The 20037-nt window shown below is 40.2% G+C and overlaps 1 protein-coding gene across 1 annotated transcript; it reads right to left on the reverse strand.

The window, feature by feature from the left end:
• Nucleotides 1–8586: 8586 nt before the first annotated feature.
• Nucleotides 8587–18826, reverse strand: LOC114464831 (neuroblast differentiation-associated protein AHNAK). The gene is made up of 4 exons (XM_028449433.1): nt 18368–18826; nt 14211–14328; nt 13710–13879; nt 8587–13553 (listed from the first exon to the last, which is right to left on the reverse strand). Exons 1-4 carry the CDS (start codon nt 18377–18379, stop codon nt 9045–9047), a joined length of 4809 nt encoding a protein of 1602 aa, XP_028305234.1. The 5' UTR covers nt 18380–18826; the 3' UTR covers nt 8587–9044.
• Between the last annotated feature and the right edge of the window lie 1211 nt (nt 18827–20037).

Genomic DNA, 20037 nt, shown 5'->3' on the forward strand with positions numbered 1-20037 from the left:
CCTTACCAGACCTTCGCTGATACTATTGGGATAGAAATGTCAATAAAATCCTTTTCTGGAATGTTAAGATTGCTCTCAATGAGCGTCCTCTATGGGCCATCATAGAACTAGCCTCCTCGCCTATCGGATTATGGTCAGTCGTTTGCTCACAGTTACCTCTACCAACCAAACGTGTAGCACAGAACACCATTGTTTCTGAGACCTTAAAAATTTGGAGTCAATTTAGGAAACAATTTGGTCTACATTCCTCTTCAAAATTTGCCCCAGTCTTTCGAAACCCTTTATGCCTTCCATCTTGTTCTGACCTTGCATTTGAATCCTGGTCAAACAAGGGTCTACAGACCCTTGAAGACCTCTATGTTGATGGTATTTTCCCTTCATTCGCAGACTTGTTGAAAAAATTCACTCTCCCTCAATTTAATTTACTTTGTTTTTTCCAGATCCGGCATTTTTTGCAAAATCAATTCCCTCACTTTCCTAATTGCCCGAGACCTTGATGGATTCTTTTCTCTGTCTAAAAATAACACAAAAATACCTGACTTCAATCTTATACGATTAAATTTTTAGAATGACCTCGACCTCCCTGAATTCCCTGAGAGCTGTCTGGGATCGAGACCTCCAAATATAAACTATATCTGATGAACAATGAAGCCGTATCCTTAATCTTGTTCACACATCCTCAATATGCGCTAGGCCTACAGTGCAAGATCCTGCACAGGAGCCACTTCACTAATGCAAGGTTAGCTAAGATTTATCCAGATAGAGCGGACTCCTGTAACAGATGTAAACTTGGACCAGCTAATCACATGCACATGTTTTGGTCATGCCCCAAACTTATTGAATTTTGGCGTGCCATTTCCGACACATTGGGCGACCGTGGCTCAGGTGGTAGTGGGTCGTCTTCTGATCGAGAGGTTGGGGGTTCGATCCCAGTACCTGACTATGTGTCGAAGTGTCCTTGGGCAAGACACTGAGCCCTAAGTTGCTCCCAGTGGTCGACTAGCGCCTTGCATGGCAGCCCTGTCCCATTGGTGTGTGAATGTGAGAGTGATTGGGTGAATGAGCTGATATGTAAAGCGCTTTGAGACTGCTTCAGTGTGGTGATAAAGCGCTATATAAAATCAAGTCCAATTACCAAGTCCATTGGGAATGGTCCTTGGAACCACAGTGAACCTTGACCCCTTTGTCGCTCTTTTTGGATTGCCCCCATCACTTGGTTGGTCCAAAAACTCATAACATATTATTGCTTTCACTACCTTGCTTGCGAGGAGGCTCATCCTCCTCAAATGGACGCATGCCTCCCCACCAACACATAATAGATGGATTCAGGAGATTTTGCGATGCGTGGGACTTGAGAAAATCACAGTCTCCCTGAACGGTTCCTTACAGGCCTTTTATAAAATCTGGTGACCTTTTTTACTGCATATAGATACCTTGCACATTGAAGCTGAAACACAATGAACTGAGTTGTTGATTATGTCTTATTTATTTATTTAATTTTCCTTTAATTTCCTTGTTGTTTTATTTTTGTTATTTTGTTTAGTCCCCCTCCCTTTTTCTGTTTTTCTTTTAATTGTAATTATTTTACCCCTTTGCCTCTTGATTGTCTTGTCCACCTTGTTGTTTGTGGTGTGAATGGTTGTGAGTGAATGATTTGCTTCATTAGGGAAGGGGGACTTGCCCTCTAATGCTCCTTGGATTTATGCGATGTTGTACTGTAACAAGTCTGATCCAATTGAGGGATTACCACTGATGCACATCTGGTATGTTTTGCTTTGTACCTTCCCAGTGTACAAACCAATAAAAATATTTGACAAAAAAAAGTGTGTGTCAAAATAAAGCGGTCGCTATCCGTGGTGCTGCGATGCTTTGAATTTGTGTTAGTGACCATCCTAATGTTTTTGTTGTTCTCTTGTTTTGCTATACTTCATGTCCGTTTGATGGACTTCAAAATGACCTAGTCTTTCTGTCAGGTTCTGTTTGTTATTTAGCCCTTGGGGTCCTTTTTAAGTTATTCTGTGTCTTTGTTTATTCGGTTTGAGTTTGGTCATGTGTTTAACTCTCGTCTGTGTTTCAGGTGTTCCTGCTTGTGGCTCCACCCCCCAGTGATGTCTGTATGCTTGGTTGGTGACTGATTAGCTCCCTCATGTTTTCACCCAGGTGTGGGCCATTCCCCAATCAAGCTTCCCTCACTATTTAGCTGAGTGCTTGGACACAGTATGACTGCACGATCATGTATGTATGTTGTCTTCCCTCCTCGTGTCCTGCTGCGTCTGGTCCATGCTCCCTGTTCCTCATGTCTTTTTGGATTTAAGTTTTGTTTTGTTTTATTAATAAAGATGGACTGGTTTCAAGAACGCTATGCATCGATCCTGCCTCTTTCTCTCTCTGCATTTGGGTCCACACCCACACCGGACCGTGACACGTTCTCCATGGTGTCAAAGCTTGTAAGCCCCGCTGTTGCGGGCATGTGTATGTTGTAAAATGATGTTATTATGAGCTTTACTATTTAAGTTTAAAGGGCCCTGTCATTTGCCCCACACCCGTCCCGGGTGTGGGGTGATTTGTTCCGCTACTGGACAGCGGATGGGAGTCTGCTCCATAGATATAATATACTGTGGTGTAATTGTTTAACATTTGTGCCATTGAACGTACCCTAGAGCTGTTGTAATGTGTATATGTCTACAGCCTGCTATGTTGATTCACGTGACGTCACTCACATTGCTGCATCGCGACAAAGCGAGAGCACTAAATTCTGATGGAGAACAGGAAGCTTGAGAATCCGCCGTCTGAAATAATCAAAATGCCCATGTTTTGTAGAGTTTATGGCTGCTCCAATCGTTCTAACCGGGAAAAGGAAAAAAGATTTTATAGAGTACCGAAGACTTTTGTTCACAAAGGTGAGACATATGAAAAGCACACAGAACAACACCGTAACCCATGCTGGGCGAGGCCCCACAACTCCCCCTTCCCTCCCCCCGAAGCTACACAAACCGGCCCCTGCGGTCTCCCAAGTGAGCCCCCGGGAAGGGGGAGGGCGACCCGGCCCACCGCGCCAGCGGCACCCTCAGCGAAGGCGCGCCCCAGGGAACCAGGTCAAGGCACCCAGACCGGCCCGCGGAGCAACACACCGCAACACCCCACCACAACAACCCAGGACGCAAGCGCCGCCCACAAGAGCAGCCATCCCCAGTGCCACCGCCATCACGGACCCCCCCGTCCTGAAGCCATGAACCACCCCAGGCCCCCAGACGAGCCAACCCCCAAGCTACCCACCCGGCGCAGCAATGCCCGCCCCCCAAGCAAAGGCCACAGCCCCCCCACCGACAAGAGCCCCCCACGCCAAACCCAACAGGAGAGCAGGCGCAGAGCGAAGGCGGAGGAGGGGGGGAGGACGAGACAGGGGGACAGAGAGCAAGAGGAAAGAGTGGCAGAGAAACACGCAGGCCCCCAGTCCCAAGGGCCACCCAGACATGCACGAAGGGGGCAGGAGAGCAACACCAAACCGCCCAGGAACCACGAGAGCACCCGAAACACCCCAGCAACTCACTCAAGCCACCCAGGTTAAGGCCACCCCACAAGCCCATGGAGGTCCAGGATTACAGTTAGATCAGTGTGTTAGTAAAGAGTGGTGCTGGAGTTGCTTGCAGGCTAGATCATCAGGCTAAAAATGAAAAATCAAGATTCAATGCAATTAGAAAAGGAGTCCAACGCTCCTCAAAGCATGTTATTTTATTTTTCTGAGAGCAGACATCTTTTCCATGGAAATACATTCTATGAGGAGATTTCGCCATTGGTTTATGCTTAACGATTTTTTTTCTTTCCGATTCACTAATATTGTTTTTTTTGCAATGGCAAGTGCCGCAAGGATGGATTGTGATTGGTTTGTTGGAATATCAAGCATAGTCAGGTCTCCTAACAGACATAGATTTGGAGATAGAGGAACCCTGCAGTCCAAAATGGAGGACAGTTTTTCAGTGATTAGAAACCAAAACTGTTGAACTGGCGAACAAAGCCATACGGCATGTAAATATGAATCAGCTGTTCCCTGGGTGCACTGAGAGCAGATGTCTGTTACGGAGAAGCCCAATTTATACATTTTCTGTTGGGTAATGTGGGATCTGTGGAGGACCTTGAATTGAATTAGCTGAAGATTTGTGTTTTTAGTCATCTTAAAAGTATTACAACAAATTTCTGTCCAGAAATCGGTGTTCGTAGTGATTGAGAGTTCAGCTTCCCATTTAGCAATTGGTAAGTGATTAGAGTTAGTGTTCAAGAGTGCTCTGTATATTTTTGAGAGTTTTTTTGTTTTTGTTGAGATTTTTTTCATATATATAGCCAGTTCTGGAGGTTGCAAGGTGATTAAATCTATTGCCGTATTTTTCTTAATTGTCTCTGTTACTTGTAAGTACTGAAGAAAGTTACTTTTATTTATATTGAATGTTCGGGTTAGATTGTTATATTTATTTATTCAGTTCATTTCCGACATGGTCGCATTCACAGAAATTCATTTGACATTATTTATTTATTTATTTATTTATTCAGTTCATTTCCGGCATGGTCGCATTCACAGAAATTCATTTGACATTATTTATTTATTTATTTATTTATTTATTTATTTATATGTCCTGAGCTTATCATTTTCGAAGAGGTCTTGGAGATGAATAATTCCGCTCTCTTCCCATGTTTTTAGATAGAGCGGTGTTTTTCTGTTTCTAAAGTCAGGGTTGTGCCAGATAGGAGACAGCATGGTAGTTTTTAATTGAACATTTGTAATGTCCAGGGCTTTCCACCACGCAGTCAGGGTGGAGGCAATCAGTGGGTTTTTAAAGCAGTTATGACGTTTGAGGGTCGTAGTGATAAAAGGGAGATCAGCGAGTTTAATATGTTTGCAGTCTTGCTGTTCTATTTCTAGCCAGGTGTTGTGGTATTCTTTTGGTTTTAGCCATTCTGTTAAATATAGAATTTGGTTTGCTAGGTAATAATGCGTGAAATTAGGGGCTTCCAACCCTCCCTCGCTTTTATTTTTTTGAAGGGTTGAAAGGCTTATTTTGGGTTCTTTATTCCTAGCATAGAATTTTGTAATTGCAGAATCTAATCTTTTGAACTATTGTGTTGGTGGTTTCTGTGGGATCATAGAGAACAGATAGTTTATTTTAGGTAAGATTTTCATTTTAACTGAGGCTATTCTGCCAAGGAGTGAGATAGGGAGATTGTTCCATCTCCGCAGATCTTCTGTGACTTTATCCAACAGCGGGTCTAGGTTCAGTTTAATTAATTCATTCAAGTTTGGTGATATATTTAAGCCTAGATATTTAATTGCATTTGTGGGGGAGGGGTATTTTGGGTTTTGGGTTGCTGGGTTCCATGATTTTTTTGTTAATGGAAGGATTGATGATTTTGACCAGTTAATGGAATAGTCTGATAATTTAGAGAAGCTGTTTATTAGTTTAAATAATTCTTCTAATGAGGATTGGGGTTCTTCCAGATAGAGTAAAATATCATCTGCATGAAGATTTATTTTGTGTTCTGAGAATAATAACAGAGTTCTGACGAACAGCTGCTGCGAGAGGTTCAACAAATATTGCAAAAAGCAAGGGTGAGAGTGGGCAACCTTGTCTGGTTCCCCTCTGCAGTGTGAAGCTTTGGGATGTTATTTTGTTTGTGGTTACTGAGGCCTTAGGTTTAGAGTATAGGGTGGAGATCCATTGTATGAATGATTCTCCAAAGCCAAATCTGTCAAGGACAGCAAGGAGGAATGACCAGTTGACTCTATCGAATGCTTTTTCTGTGTCAAGTGACAAGATTATTGTTTTCTTTTTAGAGTTCTGTGCCATGTTGATCAAATTAAACAGTCTTCTAACATTGTCTGTGGAGTGTCTATTTTTAATAAATCCTGTCTGGTCTTGGTATATAATTGACTGTACGACTTTCTCTAACCTGGAAGTGAGTGCTTTGGAAATAATTTTTATGCCTGTGTTTATAAGTGAGATGGGACGGTAGCTTGAGGGTAAAATTGGGTTTTTGTCTGGTTTAAGTAGTAATTTAATGTTTGCTGTATTCATGTGACCTCCTACGTAACCTTTATTTTTAATCTCTGTTACTACTCTGAAAAAGAGCGGAGCCAGCAATGACCAGAAGGGTTTTAGGAATTCAGCAGGGAACCCATCTGGACCGGGTGCTTTGCTATCCAAAGCATTTTGTAGTTCTTGTAAGGTTAATGGTGAGTCTAAGGTGGTTTTCTGATCTATGGTGAGCTGAGGTAGGTTTAAGTTATTGAGGAATGTTTTCATATCTTCAGGGTCAGGGTTTACGTTTGATGAGTATATGTTTTGATAATAATCATGAAAAACCTTATTAATGTCCTGAGGTAAGTTTAAAGTTTGACCTGAATTATCAGAAATTGCCGCTATGAAATAGTTTTCTTTGTTGTGTTTAAGCTGATTTGCTAAATATTTGCCTGATTTATTGTTGTAGTCGAAGTTTTTGTACCGTAGTTGCTGCAAAATAAAATCAGTTTTTTTTAGATAAAATGATGTCCAGATTAAGTTTTGTATTTTGGAGTTTTTACCATAAAAGTTCAGACGGGTTAGCTGCGTATTCTTCCGTAAGATTCTTAATTTTTTCTTCTATCTGTTCCTGTTTTTTCTTATAAGAAGACTATGATATAATCTTTCCTCTGATGACAGCCTTGCCGGTTTCCCAGAGTAAGGACGGTGACACTTCCAGAGAATCGTTTGTTAATAGAAAGTCCTCCCATTCTTTTCTTATCATTTTACCAAATTCACTGTCATTATGTAATGAAGTATTAAAGCGCCACAGAGAGGATAATTTCTGATTAGAGTCACACTTCAGGGTGAGGGATATTGGGGCATGATCGCTAATGATTTTAGGATGTATTTTAGAGAAAATTTTATGTGCGATGGATTTATTTGAGAGAAAAAAATCATTTTGGGAGAAGGATTTATGCACAGGGGAGAAGAAGGTGTATTCTTTTTTAGTTGGATTGTTTAGTCTCCATACGTCACCTATTCCAAGATCATCCATGTAATTCATTAATACTTTAGCAGATGGAGACGGTTTTGTATTTGGGCACTTACTGGATCTGTCTAATGATGTGTTGAGTGTCAGATTGAAGTCACCTCCGATGATTACAGATGAGTCTGCAGATCGGTCCGATAACTCCGAAAAAACTCTGGAAGAAATCAGGGTCGTCATTATTTGGGGCGTAGAGGTTTAGAATTGTGAAACATTTATTATAGATTACCACTTTGATAATAATATATCTACCCTCTGGGTCTATGGTGGAGTTGATTATGTTAAAGAGTAACCTTTTGTTGAAAAGAACCGAGACTCCTCTTTGACTGGAATTGAAACACGAATGATATATCTTGTTAAAATTTGAGTCTGTCAGAGATTTTTCTTCTGATTTAAGTAAGTGAGTTTCTTGAAAGAAAACAGTCTGCATTTAATCTTGATACATAATCAAATATCTTAATCTTTTTAGCCTGCGAGCAAATGCCACGCACATTCCAAGATGTTACTGTAAACTGAGACATGGAAAGGGGTGCGGTTTAGTCCATACGAATGTGAGCATAACCAAGAGTCTGTGAGCATTTGTGCACAGCTGAGTCGTAAGAGACTTCGATGCAAGAAAAAAAGAGAAGAAATACTTATCATGCGATACCACCACAGGGTAAGGGGCGGGGTTGAGAAAAAAGTGGATTTTAAACTTACGTCTACTGTCGGGAGGAGCAGAGTCTGCTGATGTCTGTGTCTGTAGCGACCACTTCGTCAGAGGTAGGTTAGTGAGCTAACTTTGTTTTTGTGGCTGTGTTTATATAGCATTAGGAATCCGTGTACCCTTCGTTCTTTGGTTATTCCGTTTTAAAACCAAATCAAAGTAACATATAAACAGTGTGGTTAATTTGTTTTTCTGATTTAAAACCAAAACAGAAATACTGAAAAAACAAAAACCAGATAAGCAGCATTTTTCAGTATTTTTATTTATAATTTTTTTTTAAAACTTGTTCTGTTTGTGTGATATTTATGTAGAAAATAGGGCGAGAACTGAAGTCCGCTGCACCTCGTTTCCTTCCCCAGGTCCTGGTCCAGGTCTCCTCACACAATAGGACTGTTTAGGATTTATTTCAGCATTTTTCTAATGCTGCTCCTGTTTTCATTCAGTTTATGGATGTTTTAGCTCACGCTGTAGTTTTGTTTTGTGGTGTTATGGTCCAAAAAGTATCAAAATAAACTGGTGAATGGCTATTAACTGTGAAGCTGGTGTGAGAAACAATAGATGTTAGAACTTCTACCATTTGACACTTGCAAAAAAAATTACAGCTTTTTTTAGGGTAGTAAAAAAATATATATATATATTGCACATTATAAATACCGCTAACAGCAGCCATCAACACACACGGAAGTTGATCATAAGAAACAAGGGGCACCAGTGGATTCATTACCATCTTAGTCGACGTAGGGATAGATGATTCACGCCTAATAAAAGATGCTCTTCAGAGTACAGCTGCTTTTGCTACCCTGAAATGTTACCCAGAACACATTTATATACCACAAATGTAGTTACCTGTAAACCCTTTCTTTATTAAAAAATAACATTTCAAAGATATATTTTACAAAACAAATGTCAGTTTTGTTTCCTCTTAAAAAAGGTAAAACATTTTCATTTCATTATTTTAATAACAACCAGGTGAATAAACATTACATTTATAAACTTTGCCTTTGTCTACAACAATGAAGAAGCAAAACCATAGTCAAGCTGAGCAAAACTATATATTCACAAGTTTACCATAGTATTTACAGAAAAGCTTTGCACAGCATAAATAGATTCTGCTACAAAAAGATTTGAATAAATCTTTTACAATTAAGGTGGAAAAGTGCAAAAGAGTTGCTAAATACATTGATTTGATCCATCACAGCACAAAAACAAGACAAACACCTGCAACAATGCAAACAAGTGTTTGACAAACCATGAGGTAAACAATCTCATACAAGGTGCTTAAAACTCTTAAGGACACATTTTAAAACAGCAAATTGACAAAGGAGAGTGCTTTGAAAGCTATACAAGGTTGTAGAAAAAAAAACGCTGAACCTTTTTGGTCGTTCTGATCTGGAACTTCAAGATCTAAATTTCCTGGGTCAAAGTCGAGCCCTCCCAGTGTGTTATATTTACGGTTGGATGTTGGTGTATTTTCCTCTTTAGGAAAAACAGTCACATAGTATCCATCTGAACTGTCTGGTACTTTTATGTGTGATGGACGTGCCCTCATACTTGGGCTTCCATTGTCCTTTTTGGGATCTACAAGGTCAAGCTTTAGCCCCGACTGAGCGTTTGATCCCCTGGCCCGGAGCACATGATTTTTTCCTGTGAAATCATCAATGTTGAGATCAGCACGAGATAAATCAATGTGCTGCCTCAGGGAGTCTCCACCAGGTGGGTTGGTCCGTGGTTTGGGTTTGGGTGCTTTTCTCTCAGTGTGCTGAATCCTGATACCTTCATCTACATCCAGATCAGGTGTTTTCATCTTTGCTCCAATTGTATCTGATCTGCGATTGTTGAATGAGGGTTTAAAGTTCAGTAAAGGATCATCAACGTTTAGGTCTGGAGCTCTGAGATGTATTCCAGGTTTGGGAACATTGAGATCCATGTTTGACCCCTTAACCTGTGGGCCTGTAAAGGAATGATTCGGAAGTCTGATGTTACCATCTAGATCTGGAGATTTCACATTGAGGTCTAGCTTGGGAACATTTAACTCAGCATTTGGTTGATTTGGAATAACTGCATCAGTTAGTTTGTCTCCTGAAACATTTAAATCTGGTGTTCTTACTTTAGATCTTGATACTCTAAAGTCAGGTGTGTTTAATGTTGGCATTTGAAACTTTCCCTCAGCTCCACTCAGATCTAAATTAGGCAAACTCACATCAGGTCCTGGTAAGTCTCCTTCCATGTCAACATTGTAGCCTTTTGATATGTCAAGTTTGGGCTTTCTGAACTTTGCATCAGGTAAACCAATGTTCACATTCGGATTGTTGGCATCTAACTTTGGACCTTTCAGGTCCATGTTTGGTAAATCAAGTTTCGGAGCATTGATTCCACTGTGTAGCTTTGGAGCTTTCAGGTTTAATTCTGGTAAATTAATATCTGGATTTAAATCCATATTTGGTACTTTTGGTAATGTTCCAGAAAGATCAATTTTAGGCATTTTATGTTTACCTGAAGGGCCATTACCATCCCATTCTGGATGACGCAGTTCAGGAGCTTTCAGTTTACCTGAGGGAAGGTCTACGTTAAGCTTTGGAGTATTAATATCCAGTTTTGGCTCAATGTCCACATTTGGTAAACCCAACTTTGGTGCTTTGAAATCTGGTGATCTCAGATCTGAATTCAATTTCACATTTGGTGCCTTGATTAATTTGCCACCAAGATCTGGTGTCCCAATATCTAAGTCTGGGCCATCAAACTCTGGACTAGAGAATCCCACATCAGGCATCTTAAACTGGGGCAATTTCAATTTCCTTGAAGTGCTGGCGAGTTCTACATCTGGCATTTCAATACCTGAGTGAGGTCCTTTGAGGTTGATATTTGGTGCATTAATGTCAAGATTAGGACCTTCCATTTCTGGTCCTTTCCAACCTTGTAGATTAGCTTTTGGCATTTTCATTTTTGGAATTCTCATCTTAGCTTTGGGTGAGCCAAAGTTTAGATCTGGTGTGCTCATATCCAGCTTAGAAGCTTTTAAGTTAATGTTTGGTAAATCCATGTTAGGCACATCCACTCCGCCCTTTAGCTTTGGTGCTTTTAGGCTAAAGTCAGGTGTCTTTAAGTCTGGATTTAGATCCATCTTTGGACCTTTTGGTAAAGTACCCGAAAGGTCAAATTTAGGCATTTTCAATTTGCCAGAGGGAGCATCGACATCCCAGTTTGGGCGATGGAACTCCGGTGTCTTCAATTTACCAGATGGCATGTCTAAATCAAGCTTTGATGGACTGAAGTCCAGTTTAGGGGTTTTTAAATCCAGCTTGGGCATGTTATGTTCTGGAGCATTGAAATTAGGAGCTTTGAGGTCTATATTCGGACCGTCAAACTTTGGTGCAGAAAGATTAAAATCAGACAGGTTTAAATTTGGCTTTTTCAACTTTCCGGAAAGACTGCCAAATTCAGCTTTTGGTGCATTTACATTAATGTCTGGGATGTCTAAATTTCCATCAATACCTGGTTGCCCAAACTTGGGCATTTTCAGTTTAGGTAATTTCAGCTTTGACTTTGGTGAGCCAATGCTGACCTCTGGAGTGCTGACATCCAAAGTTGGGGCATTAATTCCACCCCCTAGCTTGGGAGTTTTGGGACTCCAATCAGGTGACTTTAGGTCTCCATTATAATCCAAATTCAGTCCTTTTGGTAATGTACCTGACATGTTCATTTTAGGCATTTTTAATTTGCCTGATGGAGCTTTAATATCCCAGTTAGGGCCATGGAGGTCTGGGGTTTTTAGTTTTCCTGATGGCATATCTAAATTAAGATCAGCGGTGTTAATGTCCAATTTAGGGGTTTTGAGATCAACCTTGGGCATACTTAGGCTTGGAGCATTCATACCTGTGCTGAGATTGTCACCAGAGAGATTCAAGTCAGGTGATTTAAGATCCAAGTTAGGACCTTCTAATTTTGGAGCAGAAAGTCCAAAATCAGGAAAGTTGAAGTTTGGCTTTCTTAACTTTCCAGACAAACTGCCAACATTCATGTCAAGATTACCTTTTGGACCTTTAAGGCCGACATTAGGAGTGTTTACATCTGGTATATCAAGTTTGCCATTGAACTCAGGTCCTTTGAGGCTTGGTTGGCCAAATTTGGGCAATTTCAGTTTGGGGAATTTTAGCTTAGACTTTGGTGACCCAATGTTGATGTCAGGCGTGTTCGTATCCAACTTTGGAGATTTGAAGTCCACGTTGGGTAAATCCAAATCAGGAGCATTTACATCCATTTTTGGTGCTTTTGCTTTTCCCAATGTACCTGAAAGGTTAAATTTAGGCATTTTTAATTTCCCAGATGGAGCCCTAATATTCCAGTCAGGACCATGGAGATCTGGAGTTTTCAGTTTTCCAGATGGAATGTCCAAATTAAGTTTAGAAGTATTAAGGTCCAACTTGGGCATTTTTGGATCCTTGTTCAAGTTGGGTGCATTGATACTCCCACCAAGATTGGGACCAGAAAGATTCAGGTCAGGGGAACTTAAGTCCAAAGTAGGACCTTCTAACTTTGGCATCTTGAATTTTTCAGACAGTCCTGCAATGTCAAAATCTGGCATTTCTAGATCAGTTTTAGGACCTTTAAGGCTCATATTAGGTCCTTCTAACTTTGACTTTGGCAGGTCTAAATCAGGGAAATTAATCCCACCCTTCATAGATTTAAGATTTAGGTTGGGTGAGTTTAGATCTGTGTTTATGTCCAAATTCGAGGCTTCAAAATTTGGTTTATTCAGTGACAGTCCTTTTATTTTACCCGAGGGTAAATGTAACTTACCACCAGGGCTAGAGAGATCTAGTTTAGGTTTACGGATGTCCGTATTTGGTATATCAATACCCGTCCCTTCAATTTTAGGCGATGAAAGATTAAACTCTGGATTGTTCAGTTTTCCTAGGTTTAACTGTGTTCCATTTATATTCGGAAATGGTGAATATTGGTTAAACTCTGGTTTAGACACACCGAAATCTAGTCCACCACCAGATGAAAACTCAGGTACTTGAACATCTGGTAAGCCAAATTTGGGCATTGTAAACTTAGGAGCCTTGTATGCCGGTTGCAGTTTCTGTCCTCTCATTTTGGCTTTGGGAACATTTGTATTGGGTGCAGAAATACCCTTAATATCCGGCACTTGCAGATCAAAGCCAGTGGATGGTCTTGACAACTCTGAAAAGTCATCTCCATTCAGATCAGGCATTTTTGGGTCCTTGAGACCGAGTTTACCGAAAGAAATGTCTGGATTTTCTAGATCTGTGGTATTTACCTCTAATTCAGAACTATTGAAAGAAGGTCCAGATAGGTCCAGGTCAGGCACTTTGAATTTTGGCATTTTGTATTCTTGGTTTAGTCCTTCAATGCTCACTTTAGGAACATTAAGAGTATTGGACAGGCCAGTGTCAATTCCGTGTTCAAGTGAAGAGTCCGGTATTGTCCCAGAAATATGGCTGTCAGGACCATTAAACTTTGGACTTCTAGCTTCAAGTTTCCCTATTGGTAACAGAGTTGAGCTGGTGCCTAATGGTGGAAGGTTCAGATTACTGCCACTTAAGATGTCTTTAACATCTGATTGTGAGTCTTCCAATGTCACGGTCTTTGATTTTAGCAGTCCAAAATCAACTCCAAGGCGGGGCAACCCTGTGTCATGTTTTAGGCCAACTTTGGGTGACCTTGGTAATGTTGGAAGAACAGAAGCATCCCCACTCATGGAATGTCTTTCTACATCAAGTCCGCCCCCTCGCATATACTTCTTAATCTTGGCATTGTAGAGTTTGCTGTAGGAATCCTGCAGCATCTGGAATTATAAACATAGTTAGACTATTTGATTTCATTACCAAAGAGCAAGACATGTAGGATTCTTTGCTTCATGAAATTAACCAGAATGACTGCTTGTAAATCCAGAATGACGTTCAACTTGGTTTGACTTGGTCAATTATTTTATTATTCTTACTTCCTCCGGTGTCTTGGCACACTCGTCGAGATTTCCCAGGCTCCTGCTGCGATGGTTCTTCGTGAGGACTTGGATGTTGTCATCATAGGGCTCCATCAGCTTCAGGAGTTTGATGACTTGCTCTTTCGAAAGCTGGTCAAATGTGATGGTTGCCCCTAATATTTTATCCCCTGCAGGTGACAGTCAAGGACTTTTGTTATAAATATAAAAACAACTGTTAGTTTTAGCACATTCATGGTCACCTGACACTGTTAATATCACAGGTCACATAAGTTTGGACTTGATAACTAAAACCTCCCAGAGAAGTTTTTTAAGTGTTTTAACACTCAAGAATAAATGAGCTATGTGTCCATCACAGTTGAGTTATTAGAGGTCACAAATACATGCGTTTCCATTAATCAAGGATGTGTCTTTGTCAGGAAATTCTATTCAAGCTGAAAAGCATACAAAGGAAATTGGCACATTTCCATTGCATGAACTTTGATGAATTAGGCCACATACCTTCATTCAGGTTTTGGTTGGAAAGAGCTGTATCGATACTGGAAATGACCACACCTCCATCCTCTGCTTTATCCAGGACCAGGGCCTCAGAGAGGCTCCTCCCCCTGCGGTGTTTCATCTGCAAAAAAACATGACACTGACGTTTATTTTAGGTAAAAAAAATAAGGCTGTTGAATTTCCTAATTGTATTAAGAGTTTGATCGCCCTCTATTTGAATCTGAATTTGAATGGACTTCCCTCAGTTTCATTCAAACATTTTAAAAAAAAAAATAGCTTTTTTTTTTTTAATGAAATACTGATTTAAGCCCAAAAAGTCCAATATAGGATAGACCTAAGAAGATTAGTATGATAACACTGTGATTAGTGTCAATCATTACATAAAAGAGGGGTCCCCAATCCTGGTCCTCAAGGGCCAAGGCTAAGGTGAGCATGCGTGTCCTGATAGAACATTTGCAGCCGGATAAACGATGGATTCCTGGGACCAGTGGAAGGTCGTGTGCTTGGCTTTACTCTCCATTGAGGACGTCGAGGATATTTACATGATTGAAATCATGGTAGCAGGGATGCTGCTAATCGCAGCTGGCAGCTATCTGATCTATCGTAAAGTCTGTATTAAGTTGGCAGCTGTTTTAGGAAGGCTGCCAGTCATTTCAGAAGGTTTGGACAGGACACTGACCTCTCAGAATATCATGATGAATTAACTCAAAAGTAAGCAAGAGGCTACTTTGGAGCGTTTGCATGGAATTGAATCGATCTTGGAACGGATGGAGAGGATGTCCCGGCCAATTGCAGTTTTATGCCACACTATTGGATTTACTGTGACCAGGACTTTTAAGGCTACTGTAAAGAGGGCTAGCCTGTAACGAAAACAAATCATTATCACCATTTGGCCTCCCCCAACACGCCAGCTCAAGGATGTGTTCAATCTCACCAGATTGCCAGCTGGACTCTCGTCTTCTGAACCATAAAATCTGACCGTATCAAAGGAGAGCAAAGTTTATTGTGTCTACTCCTTCTCTGGCCCTCCACCCATCCCCCCCTCCCCTCAGTGTCAATGGAAGGTTCTGGAGGAGCGCCCACTGGCTGCTTGCCCGCGACCCCTAGTGGCTGGATATCCTCTCCCCCACTCCCCCACTGACTGTGTGTTTTCCTGACTGTGTTTTTGTAGTCGAGAGGTTTTTTCCTGGTTTTGTACTTGGCTCTCCTTCAAGGAATTAATTTCAAAATCTGCTTTTCCCCCTAACCTCTTCTCATGTTGCTTTTCCCATTTTTCATCTAAATTTGGGGCACCTCCAATGCCCTTGGCGACACACAGTTCTCCTGTTCTTGTCTCCCATGTTATTTGTGATTGTTTTTTCATGTTTTCTTTAGACGGGATGATACTGAAATGTTAGTACAATGTTTGTGGTTTTTACCTGTGAAAAGCACTGTATAAATAAAGTTTACTTACTAAAGTTCACTTACCAAGAACATTTACACTAGACTTGAAATAAATTTCTATCCCCATTATTAACGACAGTAGGTGTAGGTACTGCCATTAGAAAAATAAATAAATCACGATACAATGCACAATCAAGATCCAATCTGGATGAAACTCAATGGGGTGAGATCAGTTCAAAACTGTGATATGATTTTTTTTTTTTTCATTTTGTCAATGATGAGAGACAGGGGTTTTTTGATCTATGAAACTGATCCAGATTCACAATGATCAGATCCAAATCTGCTCCAAAATGAGCAAAATCTTCCATGGTGTAAGGTCTATCTTTGGTTAAATTTTTGTCAAAATCCATTACATATAAATTTGACAAACCTAAAGTCAATTTAAAGTCTTGTTAATGCACGGCAGCAGAAGTAGTAATAGCATAACCAAGTGCATAACTAGTAACTCTTTGCGTCTTGTTTTTTCCTCCCCCCACTTTTATCAGTCCATCTTCCTCACAGGCAGCCTCTAATGTGTTTCTCCTGGCTAGATTGTTGCTCTCTTGAAATGACCAAGCTTCACGTTCTGTTTGGTAACTTTTATTATTCCCAGTTCCTAGTTGATGTACTTCCCAAAGCAGTTTCTGATGCCCACAACCGTTCATTCCCCCTGATGATCATTACCAACCTCCATTCAATCAGCATAGGGTTAATATTTTTTGATAAATCAAAATATATTGAAAATACAAATTTTCCCTTTACCTCCTATTTCTATTAAAATCTAAAATCAAATGTATAAAATTATATGAAATATATTTTCAGGATGCTACATTTGCTGTAAATTAAGAATCTGTATTTGCTTGTTGTCATTCCTATATTGTACGTGTGATCTCTCTCCTCGGTCCGACTATGTTCCCACACTGCAGTTTGCGTGTGCAATTCTTTAAACAGGCCGACTTCACTGCTTTAGAAGTAGTTATTAAATGTGTTGGCAATCTTAGCGCCCAATGCACACAGCTAAGACTTGGCTGTGAATTCATGCAATAAACCAAGTTACCTACTGTGCTCAAAGCTGCAGAGGAAAAGGAGATCTTTCATCAATTCTACTGACTGACTAGCTGAAAACCCTAACCCTACAACTTATGCAGTAGTTGTATAAGCCAAGTAAGGTGGATAAGAACGATGGAATGGTTGATACATATCTTCTGCAGTAAAAAGTAATGTCACAATATCTTTGTAGTTGAGTAACTAGAGCTCTCTGTATTACATTTGTATTATCTTAATATATTCAACAGTTCCGTTCTAAGTCTTCTTTGCATACTTAAAGGTCTGATAAAAATGAAATCCAATGAAGCTTCATTTCTAAGACTGGATTACCTTCAGATAAAGAAGAGACTCAGTATTTGTTATTGATTTATGTGTATCCTTAAGTAAGTGACACCTAGTTGCTTGCTTGGGTATTCCAGCTATGGCCTCTGGGTTAGCGCAGAAACAGGTTCATCCACAATCTTTAGTTCTTATGCAGTGTTTTCTTTTTGTGAGCACACACAATGTCACAACACTTACTGCTCAAAAATAAGGCAAGCCTTACAGAGTACTGATCATGGGAGATCAACACTCTGATCATTTTACATTAGCAGTATTTTATCATGCCCAAAAAAATATTAAGAAAAAGATCATCCTAATAGATTGAACATTGGTGTATCTATGCTCTATACGCTATATTTATTGAATGCATACAGATACACAGTCAGACCAAAAGGTCTACGGCTTGTGATATGATGGATGAGGTGGTAGAGTGGGTTGTCTTCCAATCAGGAGTTAGGGACCTTTTCGTGTTTTTAAGTGTCTTTGGACAAAACAGTGAGATTCAAGTTATTCACAGTGAAAAACTAGAGCTAAGTGAGAGGAGTCCAATCAGCAACCTTCCTCTTTAAGTGTGGCATTTGCATAAAATAAGGCCACTTTTTGGGTGAAGTGGTTAACATTGCTGTTTCAAATACAATTCTTTTGTGTATATTGTCTCCTGGAAGTTTATTTATATGTATTTGAAAAAAAATGAAACATAGGCACCAGTGTGTGTGGTGAAACCTGAAATGGGACAGTGGTCTCGGCACTGTGTGAGTGCCAACAGATAATGGTTCATTACACAGATGAAAACATAAACAAGGGTCAGAAACGAATTACTTTAGGACGTAAAGCTGAACCAATTTAAGCAAACACAAAAAGTAATTAAGTGCACAAAACACCAGATTTCCCTCATTATTTTATTGTTCAGCTGGAGGTCAGGTGGTACCTCTGTCCTATCACTTCCAATCGTGGTTGGATCTTCTAATATCAAACACTGCGAGCTGACTTTGGTGCATCTGGCGCTGTATATATAAAGCTTTAGTGGCTTTTAAATGTCTGACTGAAGTTAGTTTTAATTACAATGATGCAAGCTTGCTACTGAGTTAAACATTAAACATTTTGCAAGCAAGTCAAAGTCCACATTACACCGGAGATACAACGTGCCAGTATTTAAAGGGCTGCTTCTCTATCCAGATGTTGATTCGTGGATTTAAAATGATGATCAGATCCAAAAAAAAAAGGATGAATTATTGGAAATAAAATGCAGTAAAAATATAAAGGTGACATCTATAAGTAAAAGATGTTTGGACCTGATTATCAAAGGATTTATGGATACACGTACTGAAACTGCCCCCATCACCCAAACCCTCTACAAAACACTGGCTTACCTTCCGATCCATCAGGCTGCTGTTTCAGCTGACATCAGGCCTCTTTGGGATGTTGAGGATGTGTTGTGGTGTAGTGTTGTGTAGTTTAGCCTCAGAGTAGTGAGTCCATGCTGTTAGCACAGCAGGTTGTGAAGAAGAGGAGCGGCACCGAGTTGGACAACTCGAAGCAGACAAACGGGTTTCACCTTCAACCTCCTGCCTCCCTTTACAGTCAACACACACCCTCCTAACACACCTGAACTACAACACACTGTGCGCACACACATACCTGTGGCTCACATGCATAGATGTAAACAAAGACAGCAGACAAGAAAGAGTAGGATGACATTTTTTTCTCCAAACGCAACATGAAGGGCAGCAAACCAAACAATCCCTCTGAAAACCTGCAGTCAGTTAACGTGAGAAGAATGCTGAAGGGAGCGGCAGGCGTTCACCCCGTGACTCATTCTCATTACAGTCATCTGTTGATCACAAAGGCCTTAGTTGTGCGTATGAGGAGAAAGAGAGAAGTGCTCGGAGGCATTCACACAATCAGTGCATGTGCTGACTTGAAGAGATATAGCCGAGGCCCCTTCAACGCTCAATGTTAAGAGATCAGGAGAGTAAAACAGGTCATGTTCAAGGTCAAGATCCAACAACAGTTTGATGACCAAATACACGTCTACACAACGTTATTAGAATAAAGATGCTAAGTATTAGGTAAATATCTCCCTACGTATGTATAATATATGGTTTGAGTGACTGATCAGTTCTGTGTGACGTCAGTACAAGTAGCTTTATTTAGAAGCTTTCCTTCCATCCTCCCACTATTATTAGACTCTGCATTGACTGTGACATTGTATTTAGTAATACAAATACATAACATATCTATTTTGTTACACTCATCTATGGAAAATTGAAACTTTTTTTTAGGCCTAAACATCCTAAAAAGTCTACAGTCAAAAAAGTAGGAATCACTGACTTTACAGTGAATACCGTCTTAAGCTTAAGCTTAATTTAATGGAACGATTAGGAAAAACCATATCACGCTTCAGGAAAATGCAACAATTTTTAAGCATCTTTTGTTTTACTTTGAGTGTAGTTTGAAAACTATATTGAATCTGTAACAGGTGGTAATTGGTTTTTGAGCCTGGGAGTCAAACTTATCATAGTTTAAGTTAATCATACAGTTTATCACTTAAAAAATGTGAATTACTACTTTCAAACTGTATTTATGAGATATTGTATCATTAGGAGCTGTGCAATGTAGACTGGTTGTTTTGGTCATCCTACAGGACATGAACCTGAAATGATTTTGACTGTTGTAAAATGGTAAATGGACTTGATTTTATATAGCGCTTTATCACCACACTGAAGCAGTCTCAAAGCGCTTTACATATCAGCTCATTCACCCATTCACTCTCACATTCACACACCAGTGGGACAGGACTGACATGCAAGGCCCTAGCCGACCAGTGGGAGCAACTTAGGGTTCAGTGTCTTGCCCAAGGACACTTCGACACATAGTCAGGTACTGGGATCGAACCCCCAACCTCTCGATCAGAAGACGACCCACTACCACCTGAGCCACGGTCGCCAACAAGGGACAAGTATTGTATTGTATTGTATTGTAAGGAACAACAGGACACTGTTGTCTAATCCAGTTTGTTTAACTTATGGATTTTATCAGG

This window comes from Gouania willdenowi, chromosome 1 (genome assembly GCF_900634775.1).
Source record: "Gouania willdenowi chromosome 1, fGouWil2.1, whole genome shotgun sequence".
NCBI lineage: Eukaryota > Metazoa > Chordata > Actinopteri > Blenniiformes > Gobiesocidae > Gouania > Gouania willdenowi.

Coding starts and splice junctions, on each gene's coding strand:
- LOC114464831 (XM_028449433.1), bottom strand. Junction 13,880..14,210: donor CAACCAAAACCTGAATGAAG/GTATGTGGCCTA, acceptor TGTCACCTGCAG/GGGATAAAATATTAGGGGCA. Junction 13,554..13,709: donor GTGCCAAGACACCGGAGGAA/GTAAGAATAATA, acceptor TTATAATTCCAG/ATGCTGCAGGATTCCTACAG.